Source organism: Balaenoptera acutorostrata, chromosome 15, assembly GCF_949987535.1.
Source record: "Balaenoptera acutorostrata chromosome 15, mBalAcu1.1, whole genome shotgun sequence".
NCBI lineage: Eukaryota > Metazoa > Chordata > Mammalia > Artiodactyla > Balaenopteridae > Balaenoptera > Balaenoptera acutorostrata.
Window position 1 is genome coordinate 79,803,949 of NC_080078.1, and position 22,180 is coordinate 79,826,128.

Consider the following 22,180-nt stretch of genomic DNA (forward strand, 5'->3'; position numbering starts at 1 on the left):
GATGGCCTGCAAAGCTGAATATATCAACTATCTGGCCCTTTACAAAGTTTGCTGACCCCAGCTCTAGAGGAAAATTAGAAACTTAATACTACTTTAGACACATTCGTTTTCAGGGCCAAATGGATCCAGTTTCCCAATCTTTTTACCCAAAAACTGCCCGGCTCCCATGTGTGCATGGCAACTTCTCCCAGAGGCAGGCAGATGTGGGAAGATCCACGTCCTCCGGAAGATCCCTCAATTTATTCCATTTGGGAACCATCTGATGTTTCTTTAGAAGCTTTTTCTGCAGCCCACTCTTTAGTGTCTGGGAGCTCTGCCTGGGCTGGTGAATCAAGAAGATGGTCGTCAAGTAGAACCTGGCCCCACGGAGCAGGAGCCTATGACATCACTCCTTGGGGAGTGTTTATATTCCATGAACTGTGTTTATCAACATGCGGCCTTCCTTCCCTCCGTCCCTCCGTCCCTCCCTCCCTCCTTCTTATGAAGACATGCCAGTCTGCTGGATTAGTTGTGTAGACTAGGTTCTCTCAAAGTGAGCCTTTTGCATGGTGCTGACTCAGTTTGTAGTCAGGCAGACGGTATACAATTGCACTGTAATCAGCTTTAAGAGCAAAACTCATTAAAAACCAAAATGCGAGCCATGAATGGAAGGCTGTAGGGAGGATACTGTCTGCCACCGGCCTCTCTTCCCAAACCTGAAAAGTCAGAGCATGGGACACAGGCGACAGACAATCTCCAGGCCCCAGTCCTGACAGACCTTAAACCCTGACCGGGGAGGAGGGTCCTGAGGGTGAGAGGGACCTTATGCCGCGGCCTGCTGGGGGTCTCCTGCTGCAGGAAGACTCCCTCTAAATACCCACTGGCTTTGCCCCGAGCCCTTAACATCCCTTCCTTCTTGCTCTGGAAATAGTGCTGCCATTGTTATTTGGGGATCAAACCTTTCTGACTCGCAGTTCATGCTGTTCAGGAAGGACTGAGTCTGTCCCAGCTTTGGGGACGTGCATGTGACCTGGGTCCAGCTTATCAGCATCCAGAGCGACTGGCTCAGGCCAGTGAGAATCAGCCCTGGGACTTTAGTTTGAACCAGTAGAGAAGAGAATCTCACCCACACATTTTCTGTCTTTCCTCCTGAGATAGAAGGATGTAAGCCTGGAATTGCTGTCAGCCTGCTCGGTGCATTGCAATCTAGGTAGCAAGATGTCAGAAATGTAAGACCACAGAGGAAGGCCAAGAGATAGGAAGAGATTACGTGCTGCTGACAACATGTGAGCCTCTGAATCCAGCCACGCCTGAAGCCAGAGGAAACTCCTGTAGCTTCTCCCATATATGAAAACATTTCTTTTTCAAGTAAGCTAATTTGAATTGGATGTTCTGTCATTTGCAACATCTCCTATTCCATCCATAGGAGTTTGAAATCTGGAACTGGGGCCTCAATTGCTGACAGGGGCCACCTTGTGGCCCTGAAGGAAAGCAAGGACAAACCAAGGGAAACACAGAGAAATGAGGCTGGAGCTTTGATCATACAGCTCCTGAAACCCTCCTTACCACTAAAGCTCCTGCTAATGAGATGATACACTTCCTTAAGGTTTAAGCCAGTTCAAGTCAGGTTTTGCATTACTTGGGGCCAAAAGTGTGCCCGGTGACACAGTCAGTTTTTTTACATGTAACACAGAGATGATCACACGTATCTCAAATAACGGCTGTGAGGAATAGGGACCAGCTGTGTAAAGCTCCAGCCCAGAGCCGACAGACCAAGTAGGGACTCAGCAGATGTTCCCTTTGCTTCTGTGACTGATTTTCTTCCCCTCCCTCACAGCTGGCCCCATGCAGGGCAGGCTGGGGGTCTGCCAGGTAGGATGGGACCCTCCATGTGCAGTGGTCCCTGGCCCCTTAGATGCAATCAAGGGTGACAGTTTAAGGGTGAGCCTGGGGGCAAGTGGGGCTAGGACTTCACCCAGACCCACAGTAGTGCATGTCAGTTGACCCACCTTCTGACAAAACAGCCCCCAAATCTCTCTGGCAATTCCCCAACCCTCAGTCTATACACTTGGCAGTCTACACACTTGCCTGTGGAGGCAAGATGGTGGGCCCACGGTGAGGAGTGTCAAAGGATGAGAACTGGTATGCCTAGATGCAGATCTTAAAAGGACTTTCTCTCTAAAACTTTTTTTCCTACCTCCTGATCAGCACCTTGACTCACCATGGCAGTAAGAGCAGTGAAATGGGTGCTATCACGAGAGCTATCTTGAAGCATTTCATTCCAGTTCCCAAATGGAGCTTTATATTGTGTTTGTCATAAATCCACATATTCTTCTCTTCCGGACCACTAGAACTGCAAAGTAGAGCTTGCTTCAATATCTGAGGGCAGGACACCAGGACCCTCACCCTTCTGTGGACATTCCGTAAAAACACACAAAACCAATGCCTCCACCAGATCCTGTGCATCATCACGAGGAAACACAGGGCCACCTGCTGAAGATCTGATTAGAAAGAAAGGGGAGCACCTTGAGCAGCGAACGTGATAGAACAACTCAGCAAAACGGTCTTTACACTACTAAGCACAGCTGTTATTCTTGGGGATGATACCACAGATGCCGTCAGAAACTGGATTCTCCAAAACATAGAGATTGTGATATTGAGGTTCTCGGGAATCAAAGAGAATTGTTAGCCCATGCTCCATGTGCCATCTGAAAAAATGCAATCTGGTGTAGTCACCAATACAGTGAAGTAATAACAAAATGTCTTTTCATATACACATGAAAGAGAGAGAGATGGGGGAAGAAAAAGAAAGAGAGAGAGGGAGGAAGAGAGGGAAGGAAAAAGAGAGGAAGAAAGGGAGCAAGAAGGGAGGGAAGGATGGAGGGAGCAGGGGTATCATGTGACCAGGGCCGAAACCAATCAGCACATGGAACTCCCCTGACCACTATGATTGGTTCAGGGATGAGCACATGACCAAGTCAGGGCAAGTGTTTATACAAAAGGCCTTCAACCCGGCTTTGGACAGACTCACTCTTTCCTGTTGGAAATGAAGGTGGAAGAATGTGACCAACGTGGCAACAGAAGGGGCAAGCTGGAGTAGAGTCAGTGTGGTGAAAGCAGAGCCAAGAGAGTGAGAGAGAAACCAAACCCCAGCCCCATTGCTGGAACCCCTGAATCCAGCTGAGCCTGAAGTCCACCCCTGGACTTTTCAATAATAAACTCCTTTTTTACTTAAATCAGTTTGTAAGGTTACACGGGGTATGGGTTAAATTTGAATTTCAGATAAACAACGAATAATAAATTTTTAGCATATGTATGCCCTATGCAATATTTCGGACAACTTTATGCTAAAAAAGTTATTTGTTGTTTATCTAAAATTTAAATTTAACTGGGTGTCCTATCTTTTATTTGGCAACCTTACCAGCTTGGGCCAGGTTTCAGATTACTTATACCCAAGCGTGTCTTAACTGATGTCCAGCCCCACACCCTTCAACAAGGGCACCGAGGTGCCCACTGGCCCCAACTCCCTCCACAGACCAGCCCCAAGGCCCAACAGCAGGAATTTGCACTATGTGATTTCTCACAAGGACACCACCCCTGGAAGTAAAGACCCATTGCCAACCTCCTGTTTAGAAATGCCTCCTACGGATCAGGGCTCCCCAGGGCATTATTCTAGGAGGTAAGCAAACTACAGTCCGCATTTTATAAATGAGTAGACTGAGACTCAAAGGTTTTGCGCTTCACATGGGGTCAGCCACGTTTCTTACCAAGCCTGGTAGGGAGCTAGGGAGGGAGCTGCTCCCCGAGGGTCTTTTGGAGGGAGCCTCGTGGCCACTCTCTGGACAGAGGCAGGAGGCCTGGGGTGTCTCAGTCACTCTGGCTGGGATCACAGAAAACCCAGTGGCTTCCTTCCCTGAGGGGTTTCAAGGGCCTGGGCACAGGGTAAGAGAAGGGACATCATGCTGACCCCAGACAGCCAGGGGAGTGGGGGACGCCGGCAGGTCCCGGGGGGGCAAGTGTTCCCTCCGACTTCCAGTCTCCTCGGCGTTTCCCAGGCCCCTCTCCTCCAGGGATCCTCACTTTCAACTTCGGTTTTGCTTTTTTTTTTTCTTTTCTTCTCTCTGTTGTTACCACTTTATAAATAAATAAATAAAGCAAACCAACAAAGCAAACATCTGGAAAGCTTTGTGGAAAATGGCATCTTGCTCCGATGACCCACCCTCCCTGGAGTCAGAATGCAAATGCCCGCAGGATTCACAAGTGGCCCCCAAATGTCAGAGGTGAGACGCCGGCCCCTCTGTTCTCCTACCAAAGCCCCGTCTTCGCCTGGGGTCATGTCCTTCCAAAATCACCACCACCTCCAAGGAGGTGGTTCCCAACGCCCTGCCCTGAACAAGTGCCCCACAGGCTCATGGGCCTCCGTGCACTCTGCCCAGCACACCCCCAATCCCATCCCATCCATTTCCTCCCACTTGGGTGTCTCTTTTCCTCTTGGGCAGTCACTGCTCCACCTTGGACTTACATCTCATTCCTGACCCATCACAAAAGCCTCTTCTCCCCTCACGTCACGTCTTCTGCTTTGCTCCAACCAACCCCTCTCCCACCACCGCTGCCAAGGGTATCTTCCCAAAGAATAGTTTGGACAATAATATCACTCCCCTGCTCAACAACCCTCTATGGCTCCCCATTGCCTCCTGAAATAAATACCAGCTTCCTCACTATGGTGTTAAACCTTCCTGTGGTGGATGTCTGCTGTTTTGGTTTTCCAACATTCCTTTTCTCTTCTCTTGGCAACTTCACTCTGGGTTTTCTTGGGGGAAGAGGGGGGAGTCACACATCGCCCCCCTTTGAGTCCACGTGGTTTGGGGGCTGCCTTCAGTCTCACGTCCAGGAGGGGGTTGTGTGACCCAGGCTGGGCATGTGCCACGTTCCCCTGAACAAAGGAGTTGGTTCAGGGTTGGCCATGTGAGCCAGGTCAGGCCAACCACAGTCAACACCAGGTTTCTGGCTGGAACTGCTGAGAAAGAAGGGCTCTCTCTGTCTCTGTCTCTTTCTCTCTCTCTGTTGGTGTTGCAAGGCAGGCCAGAAACTGCTGAGGGCCATCTTACCAACACAAGGGCAGAGCAAACTCAGAAGAAAACAGAGCTGTGAGATCAAAAAAAAAGTGGTCTATAAAATATCTTAAAGTCCCTGGATACAGCTGTGCCTGAAGTCAATGCTACCCACTCACTACATCCCTCTCTTTTTTTTTTAAGTTTGAACTAGTTTGACGTGAGTTTCTGTCACTGGCAACTAAGCAATATTGTTTCAGCTTCCTTTCTAGCTGTACTCCCACTATTTCCCTATGTGTCTTTATACTTCTGAGAAAATGGCATCGTGAACAGTTAGTGGAATGTACTCCACCTTCCAGCCTCTGTGCCTTTAGTCCTGCTGTTTCCTTGACTTGAAATGCCCTCCTGACATCACTGTCTACCAAAACACTAATTCTTCTTTAAGGCATTTCTCAAGCAAGCTTGCAATCCATGAGAATGTCATAGCTGCCATTGCCTTGCTTTCTGTCCCTGTAGTGCTCTCAAAGAACTTATCACCCATCCTTGAATTCCAGTCATTTGTACACCTCCTATTCCTTCTCAGAGACAGGGACTTAGATGACAAGAAGACATCTTCATTCAGCTCTAAGCACAATGCACGGCACAGAACAGAAGCCCAGGAAAGCATCTTTGCCCTCAAGGCCGCCTGGTGAAACATCCCAAGACTCACTCACCTGAAGCCTTGATTTTGTGGCAGATGGTCCGCCTGCCCCACATCTGCTATCACACCTTTTCACACCAGTACCCCCATTTTCCTGTGGGGAACCATTCCATCTCCATTCCTATTCTTGTGGCTTAGGTGGAGCCCAGCCCGCCTCTCTCTGGCTCCAATAATGACATGTGGCCCAGAGCTGGCCAAGCAGGGCATCTCACACTTCCAGCCACAGTGACTGTCTCAGGGTTGGATGAGGGACCAACCAATGAGATTCAAACCTGCTGGAGCTAATGAGAAGGAGCCACTCTGTGGACTGGGATTGGAAAACTAGTGGGATGTGAGCCTAGGTTCCTGGGGCCACCAGTAGGAGAGGTTCTGCCTGGAAAGAAGCAAACATCAAACCAAATAAAGCCAGGCGATAGAGGCAGATGCCTGATATCAGTTTCATCCTAGATCCAGCCATGCCTGAAGCTGACCCTACTCTGTACTTTTTAGGTACATGAGTCAATAAATTCTCAATTAATCGGGCTTCTGTTGCTTGCAACCATGAGTCTCAGCTGATACAAGTTCCACATCCTTCTCTCCATCATCATGCCTAACCCAGAACACAAGTGGTCCATAAATATTTAGTCACTGATTAACTGAGGGCAGGACACACTCTCTGCCTTGTCACTATCCCCTCTCCCTCCACTCCACATCCCCTACTGTTAATCTAACTAAGATCTATCCATCTTTCAAGTCTCAGTTTAACTATGACTCCTAGAAAGGCCTTTCCTAATACTCCCAGAAAAAAAAATTATGCCTCCTCCTAATTTGGAACAGGCAGGAACCAGGAGACTCAAGAGACTCCCTGAGTCTCTCCTGGGCCTCATAACACCCCAGGCTTTTCCTTCATAACACTTCTTACAGTCGGCGATTCCTAATTGTTGACGAAAGTAGATTATCATTCTACGTTCATTTCCCCTCCAAACTGCAAACTCCACCAGGTGAGACACTGTCTCTTTTACCACTGCATCCCCAGAGCCAACATGGAGACTAGCACAGAGTAGGTGCCCAGTAAATGGTCACTGAATTAATAAATGCATTGACACCACTCAGAAATCAATTACAAGATTATGTGACCCATGTTTCTCAATTTGAATAAAGATGGTGGAACTACATACCCTATTTGCACCTGGTCCATTGAAGGAGGGCTCCAGGAAGAACCAGGCTGGGGAAGGCTTGGAGGGAAATTGCCTCTTTGTGCAACTCCACAGGGGTTTTAGCGTCTTGAATTTGATCAGAAAGCCCAACACAATTTGTGGTTCATTACTAGGGACCCTAGCCACGCCCTGAAGCAAATGTCAAATTTCACACATTTAATGAACTCCATGCTTGAAATATGTGGCCTGTAAACTCTGATTTACACTGCTATTAAAATCCATGGTGCCTAAAAAGGAACGTGAAAAGTATATATTTGTGCTAAGAGAAGGGCCTTTTCTTAATTTCCCCGAGACGTTAATTCACTCCAAGGTGCATAAACGTTCCCTAAAGCTTTATTTCAATAGCAATATTTCTTTCAGCACCTCAAATTTAGTTACCAACTTTTGAGAAGAGTGGTTGTGTTAGGTCACACACGAGTGGAAAAGTGTCACCATGTAATTGTCTGCTCTCGGGAAGGTAAGCGGAGTTGACAGCTGAGGTGGGGACAGCCCCCAACTTGCACAGCCAAGTTTACTTGGCATCATCATTAAAACCTGCCTTACGTCAACATCGGTGCAGCCATCGTGCCTGGCAAGGTGAAATTTTTTTTCATCTCAGCCCAAATCTTTATTTACTGGATGCTACCACCTGGTATTTCTTTCTTCTCCAGGTTTGCCACCGGCTTTGGCACATTTTAGGTAAGTTTCATACCTGGGGCGGCTGAGCTACGTGGCAGGTCACAGATGGCCTCCCTCTGGGGGTGTTCCATGGAGCAATGAGGACACAACTTTTATGGCCACTTCCGGACTGAAAAGGACACCCTGACTCCTACCCCCCACCTTTCAAGCTCCACTGGTTCAAAGAAATCCGTCCAACAAAGAGAGAGAAAGCACTGTCGACCCTGCTGGGGTCAGCCAACTGCCACCCCCTCTCCCTGGTTTTTGGAAGAGCAGGGGTCAAATCTGATTGGCCGTCCTCCATTCCCCTCTCGCCAGTGATTGGTTTAGGGGTGGGCGTGTATCCCAGTACTGGCCAATGAGATGTAAGAAGGACTTCTAGGAGAAGTTTCAAAGCTGATCAAAACAGATGGCCGAGGAGAGTGTGTCCCAATTTTTCTAAAGTTCCAGCAGAGATTCTGAGAGTCACCCTGGTGTGGAACTCAGTGCCTTCATTTCAGAGTAGGAACTGAAGCCTGGAGAGGGAACGTCTTGATCAGGGAGTTCAGTGGCAAAGCCAAGATTATTACTGTAATAGACACAGTTATTCTTTGACCACCAAGCATCCATTTGCCTTTTCTTCTTGGGGAAACAAAAACAATCCCCTTGAAAAATTACCTCTTCCCCAGGGCAGACAATCTGGAGGAACTGTAAGTCAAAATACCCAGCTATGTGACCCAAGCTGGATTCATGAGATTCCCCCACCAGGACTTTGACTGTGTAGTGATACGCGGTGGGGTTGGGTGGGGTAGATTAAAAAAGCTGGAGGTGATAAAACAAGCTGCAGGAACCTGACCGGAGGTGGATTAGCTCCTGCCACCTGCATCCCCAGCATATCCTGGTTCCTGCCTGTTCCAAGCCCAAGTTCCAGTCTGAGTCACTCTGCATCCTGGCAATAAATTCTCCCTCCCCGATTCTTGGCTTAGCTTTGCCAGTGCTGATTTCGGTTGCGTGCAAACATGGAGCTGTGACTGACACAGAATGGCTTTATGTGTTCATGCACCATGCCAGGCATTTCACATATATCAGTACATTCATTTCTCCCAACAAGTATTATCAATTAGGGACTGGGCACTCGTATACTCAGACACATACTCATTTCACAGATGAAAAACCTCAGGTTCAGGGTGCATTATTTGTCCAGCATTTCATAATTAATAAGTTAATAAGCCAGGTCTGGAATATAAGTGTATCTTGTGTTCCTTATCTGTCAAACGAGTTTAATGCCACTTAAACCACACGGTTACTGTGAGGACTCAACAAGACAATACAGGTGGAAAACACAGCATACACACTCCCATTTGGAAGCCATGTAGCTCTTAGAAGTCTTTCTTGAGAGGCATTTCCTGGGTCCAGTGGAGATTCTCTCAAGAATTAAGAGAGTTTTCTCATGGGTTGATCCAGCTACCAAAAGCCACAACCCTGGACTTGGAGAAAGAAATCAGTCATACTTGGGGCAAGCAATGTGGTCTGGGGCATGAGCCACATCCTTGACATCTCTGGTGATGGGAATCCCAGCAGGTCCACTGTCTAAGCTGGCCTGGAAAGTTCAGAAAGCAGCAAGTTCTGGCATGGAGACAGGCCCAGGGGGGTAAATGGACGCCTTCCTGCTAGAAAACAATACTCACTTCCTGCCACTCATCAGCGCTGGCCGCCATTGCTCTTCTTTCTCTTCCTTGATACGCTGAACACTTCCTGCCACAGGGCATTTGCACGTGCTATTTCCTCTGCCTCAAACACTCTTTTCTCATATCTATGAATGCTGGTTCCCCTCACCTTTCAGATTTAAGCTCCAAATTCACCTATTCAAGGACACCGTCCCTGGCTACCAAGTCTAAAATGGCCACACACACTCCTCACCCCTCACCCCTATCCCACTCCAGTCTCCCTAATGGCATCCTGATTTTATTTCACCATAGTAATTATCACTGTGAAATGCAGTTACCTTATTTGTTTACTTCACTTATTCATTCCACAGTTATTGAACACTCACCATGTGCCACCTTTTTCTAGGTACCCAGAATAGCAAATAAGTCAAAGAGCATAAATTCCACTGGACGATACTGAAAATAACACTCTAATAGCACTAAGTGCCTGAGGACAAATACAGCAGGGTAAGGGGCTAGAGAGTGACAGGGCTGTAACGTTAGTGGGGCAGTCAGGTAAGGCCTCTCTGAGAAGGGACATCTGAGCAAAGACCTACATGATGCCTGTTTGTTTCTCCATCTAAGACAGAAGGTACTTCAGAGAGCAGGGGCCATGGATGTCACATCCTCAGTGCCTAGAAGCTGCCTGGCTCCCAGTAGGTGCTCGTAGATGTTGAACGGTGCCTCCAGACAGCCCAGGGGCTCTCTTCCCCAGTGACAACATCCCTGCAATGACTCATGACTCGAGGCCTCTACCCCATCCCAGGGCTGACTCTGCTCATAATTAGAAGGTGGGAACAACCACAATGACAGCAGCTAGAAAATGTGGCAATTCCCTGGGAACTGCTATGTCAGGAACGGAGGTAAGGAGGGTCCTTGGGAATGATGAGAGTCAGATAAACAGAGCACTCGTCATCTTCACTGACATTTCTCAACCTCTCATGACATGCCATAAAGGAATGCAGCTTGCTGGACAGACTCAGGCTGTTGCTTTTACTGGGAGCCTTGAAGTTGAGGGTTAAAGCGGATTATAGCTCCAAAGAGGCAGCTGCCTCTTAGACAACAGACCTGGGTTCCAATCCTCACCCCACCTCTTACCTAGGAGCTGTGTCACCTTGAGCCAGTCACTGAATCTCTTAAAACCTTACCGGTAGAAAAGATAACGATCGTCTCCCCCTCTTCAAAAACATTCTGTATGTGAAGCACTTTGCATAAAACCAGAGCTGCTGTTGAACCAAGACCCCCCCATACCAGACTAAGAAATGATCTGATGCAAATGAGAACCACAATGAGATACCACAATGCACCCACCAGAGTGGCTAGTATGAGAAATATTGACAACAAAGAGAATGAATTGACAAGCTACAGGTGGGGGGAAAATTTTTGCAAATCACGTATTCAACAACATACTTCTATCCAGAACGTATAAAGAACTCTCAGAATTCAACAGTAAGGAAACAATCTAATTTAAATGGGGGGGGGGCAGGGGGAGGGGGTGAGACATGAATACCTCACCAAAGAAGACATGTGGGTGGCAACCAAGCACAAGAAAAGATGTTCAATGTCATCGACCATTAGGAACATACAATTAAAAATCATGAAGAGGGGGCTTCCCTGGTGGCGCAGTGGTTGAGAGTCTGCCTGCCAATGCAGGGGACACGGGTTCGAGCCCTGGTCTGGGAAGATCCCACATGCCGCGGAGAAACTGGGCCCGTGAGCCACAATTGCTGAGCCTGCGCGTCTGGAGCCTGTGCTCCGCAACAAGAGAGGCTGCGATAGTGAGAGGCCCGCGCACCGCGATGAAGAGTGGCCCCCACTCGCCGCAACTAGAGAAAGCCCTCGCACAGAAACGAAGACCCAACACAGCCATAAATAAATAAATAAATACTTCAAAAAAAAAAAAAAAAAGGGAATGAAGAGAATGACCAACTTAAAAAATGTGAATCAAAAAGTCATTACCTGTGAATTCCAAGTTCAGCAAAAAAAAAAAAAAAAAAAAAAACCTCAGCTTCTAGAAATAGAAAAAAAAAAAAATCATGAAGAGGGACCACTGCACATCTGTTAGAATGGCTAAAACAAAAGGACTGACAATGCCAAGTGCTACCGAGAATGTGGAGCAACTGGAACGCTCATGTGTTACTGCCGTGGAATGCAAAAACAGTACAGCTGCTCTGGACACAGTTTGGTAGGGTTTGTCTTTTAACAGACTTATTAAGATATAAGTTATATACTATAAAATTCACCCATACGTGGTGTATAATTAAACGTGTTTTAGTGCGTGTACAGTTGTGTAACCATCATCACAAGCTAATTTTAGAACTTTTTCATCATCCCCAAAAGAAACCCCCTACCCATCAGACGTCACACCTATCCTCTGATCTTCCCCAGCCCTAGGCAACCACTAATCTACTTTCTGTCTCTATAGATTTGCCTCTTCTGGACTTTGCATATAAATATGCAATCATACAACATGTGGCCTATAGGGACTGGTTTATTTCACTCAGCATAATGTTTTCAAGGTCCATCCATGTTGTAGCATGTGTCAGTACTTCATTCCTTTTTATGGCTGGACAGCATTCCACAGTTATGGATAGACCACATTTTGTTTACCCGTTGATCAGTTGATGGACAATTGGATTGTTTGCACTTTTTGGCGATTGTGAATAGTGTTATGAATATCTGTGTTGCTATGTGGCCCTGCTTCATCCTCAGTCTCTCTCAACGATGCTTTTCTCATCTGCAAAATGAGGATAACACCTCATAATCACAGAATGAGGGGCAGGTGGGAAAGCACTTTGCAACCGTAAAATGCCGTGACACAGCAAGGCCCACTTTTTCAAGTCAGGTTCCTGAATCTTCCAGAATCCACTCTTAAAACTCAATGACCGGGGCTTCCCTGGTGGTGCAGTGGTTAAGAATCCGCCTGCCAATGCAGGGGACACGGGTTCGAGCCCTGGTCCGGGAAGATCCCACATGCCGCGGAGCAACTAAGTCTGTGCACCACAGCTACTGAGCCTGTGCTCTAGAGCTCGCGAGCCACAACTACTGAGCCCGCGTGCCACAACTACTGAAGCCCACACGCCTAGAGCCCATGCTCTGCAACAAGAGAAACCACCGCAATGAGAAGTCCACGCACCACAACGAAGAGTAGCCCCCACTCGCCGCAACTAGAGAAAGCTCACACACAGCAACAAAAACCCAACGCAGCCAAAAAAAAAAAAAAAAACCTCAATGACCACAACACTGTAAATCAACTACATTTCAATAAAAGTTAAAAAAAAAAATTCAATGACTTAATGCCACCGAACCGTATACTTTAAAATGGTGAAAATGGTACACTTTGTGTATATTTTACCAGAATAAAAAAAACAAACTCAAAGTCACCACGGTCCAGGTCCTGGGCTGGCTGAGGACAAAACCGGAAGTCAGTTCCTTCCAAGCCGCCTCTCCACATCCCCTAAGAGCAAAGCCAATGAGGAAGCACCACCCACGTGGGCTCCAGCCACCCCCTCCCCCTTCACTTCTCTCAAGCCTCTTGGTTTATTTTTTCAAACTCAAGCAGATTTTGCTTTCTGCTCTATTCATGAATTTGTTTTCATGTGAAAAAAATGTGCTAAATGATTTGCCAATTCAATGACTGACTCTCATTCTCCATCCCAAATTGCGGAGTCAGTGGAGTTTGGGGGACGTCCTCTTTCTCCTTTGGCTACGTCTACCCCCAGCCCTGAAGGGGTGTAAGCCTCAGGTAGGGATGCCCAGGCCAGCCCAGCATAAGGTGGGCAGGTTCGTGTCCCACACGGGGAAGAGGAGCCGCTCAGAGCAGGGCAATTTAAAGGGAAAGCACCTGCAAAGTCAAGGAAAGGTGAGCAGAGTCAAGGTGGGATATTGCCTCTGTGCCCAAACCTTTAACTCTTATGAGGACTCTATCCAGACGGGTGACCTTGGTGTTTGGAAAAAACACGCACGTGAACCCATCTCTATGAAGGACTTTGAGCGTCGGGGAGACGGCCTCCCTCCACCTGCAGCCCGCCCTCCCTCAGAGGTCTCAAGTGATGACAACAGCTGTGCCAAGAGCCTCGTTGCTGGCTCTCACAGGTGGTGTTCCTGGTCCTAAAAACAGGCAGGGAGCTGAAGCTCAGAGACTCTAAGGAATCGGCCCCATATCACTCAGTAGGTGTGGGACTGGGTATTCAAACCAAGTCTGTCTCGATTCCAGCTGGGGCCATGGCATGGTGCCCTTTCTGCCTCCCCCTACCCCCCGCCAAATTCCAGCCCGTCTCCTAAAATGTCATTGCGTTCATTTCGACTCCCGCCCACCATTAGGCCCAGAAGAAAGGTAGTGCATTCTCTTGGTGTCTCCCTTAAGTATGAAGCCATTTTAGAGCAAAAGTCTCCACGTCTGCATCAGGCAGCCTGGCTAGCGGGACTTTTTCTGGCCTGATTTTCTCCAATTCTGATGGTGATGAGCTGCCTAGTAAAATTATGCTAAGTTTTGTGCACAGCGAGTAGCATCTTACACGCTAATTACTGGCCACGTCTTTGAAGAATTCCTGTGCGATTTCCAGGGTAATCAACTCACCTCTTTCCTTGGGTCTGATTAGTAGTTTGGGCAAACTGGAGCCCCCGGCCCCGGCCCCACTCGAATCAGCAGGGCTCTGGATGTCGTTAGCTACTCAAATTGCCTTCTAAAAAATCTGTTTCACATAAAAGGACAAATGAGAATGAGTATTTGCCCATCTTTAAGACACTAACTACATTCTTTTCCACAGCCTGTTCTCGTTATTATTTCTCTCTTCAGGAGGAATTTGAACACAGCCTGGGTTCCCGCACGCAGTTCATGACTGCAAAGCGCTTCCTCTTCGAAATCCGACCCAAGTGGGCATATTCTGGAAATGTGGCATCTTCGAAGAACGTGACCCAGTTCATTCTTATCTACTGGTTCTCCCTCCAGACTCACCTTCTAAGTCGGAGGTGGCCGGCTTTCCAGGGCTCGCCCAAGAACAATCACCTCTGCCCACTGCACCCCAGGCAGGGCTGAACAGAGACCCTTTGTAGTATTTGCTGGAAAAGCAAGAAGAAACTTCATCCAAGGACCGCCTTCTTCTCCTCTTTATATAATAGTTAGTGTCGTTTATGCCAATAAAGTCACACAGAAATACTGGGCATGGCAGTGGGTTGATTCCAATGGGAGGGGTCTCGCCTCAACCCCCTTGGAACACAGAGGTGGAAACAAAGACAGGAAGGGATGGGTCAGTGAGTAGCAGGGAGAGAGTAAACTGGGGCCCCTTGGACAGAGTTCAGGTTCTGACATAGTTCGTGGGCCAACTTTAATAATGCTCGCTTGGTTCTCATACAGCACTCAGTGAATGAATGCCATGGGCCGCGGGCCCTACCTGCCTCCCCACCCCGCCCTCATCTCCTCCAACCTCCCTCTTGGTCTCAGCACTCCGGCAATGTGCCCACCTTTCTGCTCCTCTGACACGCCCAGCCTTTCCAACCCCAGGGCCTTTGCATACCCTGCTGCCCAAACACCATTTCCCCCAGAGCTTCCCACAGTTCCCTTCCTCTCATCCTTCAGGCTTCTCCTCCAGTGGTCCATCCCAAAGGGCCCTTCTCTGACCCCCATCACTTCCACTATCCATACTTTAACCATATCATCACTCTCTTCTTCTCCCTCTCCCTGCTTTCTTCAGAGGACATTAGAGTCTGTATCTGTATGTCCACTGTCTCTCCCACACACAAGAAGATAATCACTATGAGGGCAGGAACTGTCCCTCTTGCTCTCCACTGTTGCTTCCTGCCTGAAGAACAGTACCCAACACATAGTAGGTGCTCAGTAAATATTTAGTGAATGAATGAATGAATACATCAGCATACTCCACACAACTCCCATCCCTCTTTCTGGATTCTGCAATCTTCCTTGAAGAAAAAAAAAAAATATTCCTGGGCTTATCTGGACCCAATAAAAGAAAAAATGTTCTTCTCTTAAATCTCTTGAAAATGAACAGCAGAGGCTTAGGAACACAAAGTTCTCAGTGTAAGCAAACAGAACCTGCAGGCTGAGTTCTAAGAAATGAGACCTGGCTGGTCACCGAGCATAGGGTGTGGGGCTGGTGACTTCACATATGATTCAGTTACCCCCAAATTTTATGGGGAATCCATTTCAAAATCAAAACCTCAATATGGAAAGTGGAGGGTGGCTTTGCTTTGGCATTCTTACGAGAAGGCAGGCCTTCTGAAAAGATGCTACGCTGTAGATAACTCATCCATAAAAGGGGGAGCAGGAGGGAAGGGGAGAAACCCCAGGATCGGGCATACTTCTCTGCTAAGGCTTCAGATGAAAACCGATCCGGGAGTGCGTGATCCTCCAAAAATCTGCCAGCCCCCAAAGTACTTAAGTTATCCCTCCAACCACAGCCACATGGAGAACGAAATTAAATCCCACGGAAAGATCTGACTTTTTTTTTTTTTTTAACATTATGCAATGTTTGGATGAAAAAAGGGGGGGGGGATATCAGAAGAAAAAAAACTCATCGTTTTCCCAGAGTTTAGCAAAGCTATTTCTAGCTTTTAACGATACATTTCACCATCACTTCACGGGTAGTTTTGAGAGGCGCAAAGGAGGGACTGTTCTGTTATGTAACCCATTTAAAGTAGGAAATTAGCAAGTCCTGAATGAATTCGGTTACTGTGCTCCGACTTGTGGAAAGTTTGGAGCGACTACAGTTCTATTTTGAGGTGAGCAAATCCATCATTTACAGATCAGCTCACAAATACTGCAGGGTTTCATGTCACCCTGAAAAGTTTCATAACAAAAACAGTTAAAGTACTTGAGGTGTTGGGACATTTCGTCTCTAAACCTTATGAGCCTGAAGAGTGAGGAGGGCAAGGATTCCCAGTTGCCAATTATTCAAAAATGCAAATATCTGAGATCAAATAAATATTCATCTCACCCCCGCCCCCATCTTTTTTTCTTTTTTTCTTTTTTTCCCCCAAGCTAAGTCCAGCAAAATAGTCTGGTCAACAACATAAAAAGAAATGTCTGTTTTTAACGGAGCCGTTGGCCATGAAATAAATTCTGAAGCTATGAAAGCAGCGTCTTGAAACATAACAGTTAGGTATGCTGCGCCCGCCGGGCTGGTGAAAACAGGAAACAGAAATGTCTTCTGATCCTCAAGTTCCCCCTAGTGGCTCGGATGGAGGAGTGTCTGCACATTCATGGAATTTCACAGCAGGTAAAAGCGGTCTGAAGACTTTACATCGATGGCACGCGGTTAAGGAAAAGTACTGCCCTCTGCTCTTGAGCGCATGCATCCTCCACGTGCCCGGGGAGCCGCTGTTGACTGCGGCACAGCTAATGTACAATCCCCTCTCGACTCCATAAACTGAGAACGGCCCTTTCAGCGGAGAGCCAGGGAGAGGAAGCCAGGAGCCCGCACTGCAAAGAGCTGCTAATTAAAACATTTGGCCAGTTGGATGTATAATCAGCTTCTTGAGACAGGAGTTTACAGCTGCTGGGCTCCTTTGGAAATGAAGACAGACTCTTAAAAATGGCAAAACTGACACTTGCAGACTGTATGTGGGTTTCTCAACCTCAACACTTTTGACGTCGGTTTGAATGATCCTCTGCTGCGGGGCTGCCCTGTGCAGTCTTCATTAGATGCCAGCAGAGCACCATCCCTCCAAGTTGTGAGAACCAAAAGTGACTTCAGACATTGCCCCATGCCCCCTGCAGGCCACAGTCACCTCTGGCTGAGAATCACTGGATTCGATGAATAAAATACCATGTCCTCTGTATCCTACACAATAGCTTAAAAACCTCTTTTCCCTAAAACTTAAGTGACCGGGTTCCTAAATCTTCTATCACTTGATTAAAAAAAAAATCTATACAAAGCAATCAAAGACTGGGTGTATAAATACAATGTGAATCATAAAATATGTTTGCTTTTTTTATATAGATCACTTTTTGAAATTCTAACATATCTGGAATAGACAACAGTACAGAATAATAAATAATGCATGGGTTTGGGGCTTTTTTTTTGCTGAAATTAAAATAATTCTTTACCTGGAGAAAAAGCTATTTACATTTTATGTACCATGAGATACATACAACATAGGAGCATTATAATAACAAGCTCTCATTTTGACACCAGAGTTTCATGTCCCTGCACAAATTAAAATGATCCCCAAAGGCATAAAGTACACAAGCTTTATTGGGCAACAGCAACGGGCCACGCTGGCAGACAATGAAAATAGAACCGCTCAGAATCTCACAGGATCACATGTATGTCATCACAGGATCAAGAATTTAAATCATCTGGGAGCTCCTGCTAAATTAAAGTTCTGTACTATCACTTCCCTCTAATCAAAAAACGCTGTCCTGGTGAGTATCTGCCATGAGGATTACAGATAATCTACTAATGAGGAAGTCAAGGAGTCCCAGAGGAATTCAGTCAGCCCCATTGCAACAAAATAATAAATGAGCCACAATTTTTGTTTTTTGCAAATACCACGCCCCCTCCCCTCCTGCCCCCCAGCAAACACACTATTCACTGACATCGCCCAGCGACACCAACAGACTGTGTCTCCAACCAATACTGTGACGGAGAAGACAGATTCCCAGGAACGCCGCGCTGGTGTGAGAAGATGCTGAGCGTCTCCAAGTACTGCAATGCTGCTCACCTGCTTATCGGTTCCATCCAAGAGCATAATATATATATTTTTCCAAGACACAATGGACTTAACTAATGGAAATATTTCCTAAGACATATATATAAATGACCAAAAAAAAAAAAAAGCTTTATGTTAAAAGAAGGAGGGAGAAATAAAGTCTGTTGTCTTTGCAAAGCTCCTTGTATATTTCTTAATGAAAAACAAAACCGTGACAGAATTTTAACGCAGTGAAAACCAAGTATGTCTTCAAAACACTTGAGGTGACATCATACACTCACACATACACACGTTTCAAACACACCAAAAAGATCCAAGATAAAAGTGGCTGATAGGTGTTGGCCTTAAGTAAGATAGAGCAGAAGATCACGTAGGTCCCATCTGCAATTCTGGCGCAGGTTTATAATGCTGCCCCATAAAGGCGCAAGGGCATTCCCATTCCCACCCCGGGAAAAACAAAACAAAGTATAAAAGCAAAGGTCTAGAGGAAGAAAAATAGGCATGATCATGTCAATTTCCAATGCACACAAAAGCCCAAAATACATTCAAAAGTACTGTCAGCATAACCTAAGTTTTCAGTGGAAAACATACGGAGGAAAGGGTAAGCAGACGTTGGTATTTAAGATCACTGCTACGAAAAAGGGTTTCACTTAAGGGAAGCGAGTCTGGGATCTGACTATAATAAAGCTAAAAGTGGGAGGAATCCCGGCCCTGGGCCTCCCAGCTCCAGGCGGCTGTAAACAGATGGTCTGCTCCAATCTCAAGATGCTCCTTGCGATGCCCTTCACCGCTTTAGGGCGAAGTCCTCTGCCCCAAGCAACCCAAGTAAGTGCAGCCAGTCTCACGGAGCACGATAAGCAACACACACATGCATGTGCACACTCTCAGATTAGCACTGAAACGGGCAGATACAAGAAAGCACTCAAGATGGAGACACTTGTCTGGTCATTTTCCTAGAGAAAGGGAGGGAAAAAGAGACACCCAACGGATTCCTCGCTTTCCCACACGCACAACCGTCACCAAAAAATATAATAAAAGTCATCATCAAATAATAAAATTAAGTTACTCTGACAGAAATACCTAATGTTGTCAAAGGGCAGGGGGAGGTGTAATTTTTACTTTGAGGAAAGTATTTAAACAGCGCTGATTGTGTGCCAGGGGCCTCTGGCTGTCGGAGACTTGGGGCCGCTGAGTTCCAAGGCGAGGGGACCTCCAAGGTGTCAACGGTGTTTCCTAAGTTCCTTCCAGACTGGTGAACGGAATCCTTATGCTTTTTATGAACTCAGCAGTTTCCTGTAAAATGGCTTGGATTTTTTTGTCTGTGCCTTTGTCTTCTCTCCACAGCTAAGCTAACACGGGAAGTGCCTGTGTACGCAGATCCTCTGTTGGGATCATGGGCTGATGTGTGCACGTCAGGATCGTGTACTCTCAGCTGACTCGTGGCGCCCGCCACGTGGGTCTCTAGAGTTTGAGAAGCACACGTGTGTTTTCCTAGACACTCCGGACCCCGGAAGGCGGCGGGAGCAGGCTGCCCCCTGGCAGGGCGGCTCTCCAACACGGTCACGGTCCCCACTTGCATTTTAGTCCCTCTCACCCTTGGCCGCCTCCGCCAGGGTACGGTCGAAAGGCAGAACGAGGGGGTCTGTTGATGGCACAAACGCACCTGCGACCTCCAGGCACAGCTTCTTCTGCTCCTCTGGGATGCTTTCTCCCTCCCAGATGCCAAGCAAGAGTTTAGGTGTTGACTTTCAAAGTCAACTCAAGCACCTGGATCAAAACTGGGAATTAAGGAAAAGACCAAAGAGACTATCTTCATTCCCTGTCACTGCTGGAAGCATCTAAAAATTTCCATGAGACCTACCTGTAGGAGCCATCACCTGTCTGTGAACAAGGTCAAGTTCACGGTTTGAGAACTGGGCGTAGAAGTACCTTTAGACTTCTGGTTATACAGGCTGACTTCCAAGCAGACACACAGGTACAAAAACGCTGAGCACTACGTCCTCTCACTCCACCTCTGAAACCACATAAAATCACCCAGCAAAGACGTCAGACCTGCTCGCCCCTTCTCAAAGTTTTGGACAAAGATCCTCTTCCTGAATAACCATTCATTCAATACAACATTTACCTCCTGTAAATGTTTTCTGTGTGGCAGAAATGGCTGGGACAGAATGGGAAAAATCCTGCAAAACTGCAGAATCTTAAAACTAAAATAGAAGTGATGTCATAGCCAATTTCACAGTGCCTGCAACTTACTGTCAATTCTATAAAGTTCTAAAAGGGCAACAGAAATACACGAGCATATCGAGTGCACCAAAGTCAAGGGCCTCGTGTCCCCAGCTCTCCAAGAGCAGGCTTACCCTAGGGTGGTAGCCATAACTTACATCTCTGAAGCACATGAGGAAGAACCAGGCTGAAGGGCTGGAGGGTATGTACTCATAAAGAATTAATCACAAATCTAAGATCTCGAGCACGATCAGCTCTTGCAGATCCACCAACCTAATCCTCTGGCACGCACGTGTGGCTTCTGCCAGGAGAGACTTGAAAACCCAAGAAAGCTTTGCCGGGCCACATCCAGCGCTTGAAAATTCTCTTCTTCCCCTGAAACAAGAAGCCACAGCTTTATAGGAAACACACATGCGTGGGCCCCACCCTGGTGGGAAGAGGAATCTCTACTCCTGGCTGCCTTCCAGCAAGTTCCCCTTGAAATCTGTAGGCTGCGCAACGGAGCCCAGACCCCAGAGCTGTGGCCCGGGCCTCCTTCCACTGGGACTCCTCGCTCGAAGCTGCCACTGATGAATGGCAGCATGCTAAGACGCCTCTGCCTTTGTCACTGTGTCCTCAGTAATTCCTCCTAACAGGAAACAGATTTCTGTGGACGTAAAGAGCCCCAGTCCCTGACCTTTCCACTTTAGACGTAGAGGGTCTGAGCCACATGTGCTACGTTGCCTAAAGAATTAGCTGAGTCTCTTGTCACACTGTTGACACGTTTAGGGGCCGTTCAGTGGCACGTTTCCTGCTAAAACAACTCTGCTGAAATGTCTCAGAGTGTCCTCAGATAGCCACAGGCTTTGTAATTGTTACCAGATCCGAACAAAGCAAGATAACACCTTTGAAATTCTTTTACGAGGTGACAGGTGATGTTAACTCCAGGGCCACAGATGCTGAAATGGAGGAAGGATAACACACCGGATTTACGGTGCTCTCTCTCTTCTGCTCTCTTCTCATGTGGTTTTCTGTAATCCTAGGAATCCAGTGCCGTTTCGATAAGCAGGGCTGCCTTAGAGAGGATATTTAGCATTTCCAAATTGAGATTACTGTCCGGTTAACTTCTTACCAAATGTCACCGTCTTTTCCCCCAAACCTATACTGAGAGCTTTATCTTTGTCTGAAACCAGTTTTTTAAGAGCAGAAAGACGTAAAAGTGCACACACATTGGGATTGTTTAAAACAACAACCAAAAAACCCTCTACAGTCTTCGACTAGACAGAAACTTTTATCACATGACAACAAAATTCAAGTCATAAGGAAGCCTGCACAGTGACCCATGAATAAATCTCTCGGCTGAGTCGCCGGTTTTCACACAGTCACATTCACTCGACTGTGAATCACCAGGGGCTCAGACAGGCCCGCGTGGGGCCCTCTCAGGCGCCTCCCTCCTGTTTATGCGGTGTCGGGCTGCGTGGAAGCGCAGAGCCTCTTCATGTCAGAACTGCACGTGGAAGCCACCACTGCACAATCCACGGGTGGTGGTGGTTAATAGAAATGCAACTTGAACTCTGTCCGCCAGGAGAGTGCGGAGACCGGGGTCCTCTCCCGAGCGCCCGGCCTAGGACGTGAGCTTCGAGTAGCTGGGAGGGGAGAACCGCCTTCGCAGGTACTTGAGGACATAGAGGGGCAGACAGCTGACCAGAGTGATGACAGACACTTTCCACAAGAAGGACAATGTGGCAATGAAGTACACGTCTGCAAGCAAACAGAAGACAGCAGTGAGCGGGCGGGAACGTGCCACCCAGAGCCGGCGGGGCGGCAGGGCCATCGGAGGGGACGCGGGCCCCTCTCCCGCAGGGGGTGTGCTGACAGCACCCAGGCTGCCGGCCTGACTTCCCTTCCCTGTCTCTCTCCTCCTCTCTCTGACCTGCTTCTGGAGCTTCCCGACCTTCCGTGAAACGCTGTTTTCAACAACTCTGAGAAGAAAACCGTGGGCAAAAAAAATCCCCCTTCCAAGTGTTTTTGATTTGGAAT

The 22,180-nt window shown here is 47.4% G+C and overlaps 1 protein-coding gene across 2 annotated transcripts in view; it reads right to left on the reverse strand.

The window, feature by feature from the left end:
• Positions 1–17,463: 17,463 nt before the first annotated feature.
• ATP9A (ATPase phospholipid transporting 9A (putative)) overlaps positions 17,464–22,180 on the reverse strand; it is a 137,652-nt gene continuing 132,935 nt past the window's right edge. For both annotated transcript variants that reach the window (XM_057528702.1, XM_057528701.1), the window contains one exon: positions 17,464–21,901. In XM_057528702.1, coding sequence (XP_057384685.1) covers positions 21,765–21,901 — 137 coding nt within the window. In that variant the 3' untranslated portion in view covers positions 17,464–21,764. The remainder of the gene's footprint in view (positions 21,902–22,180) is intronic.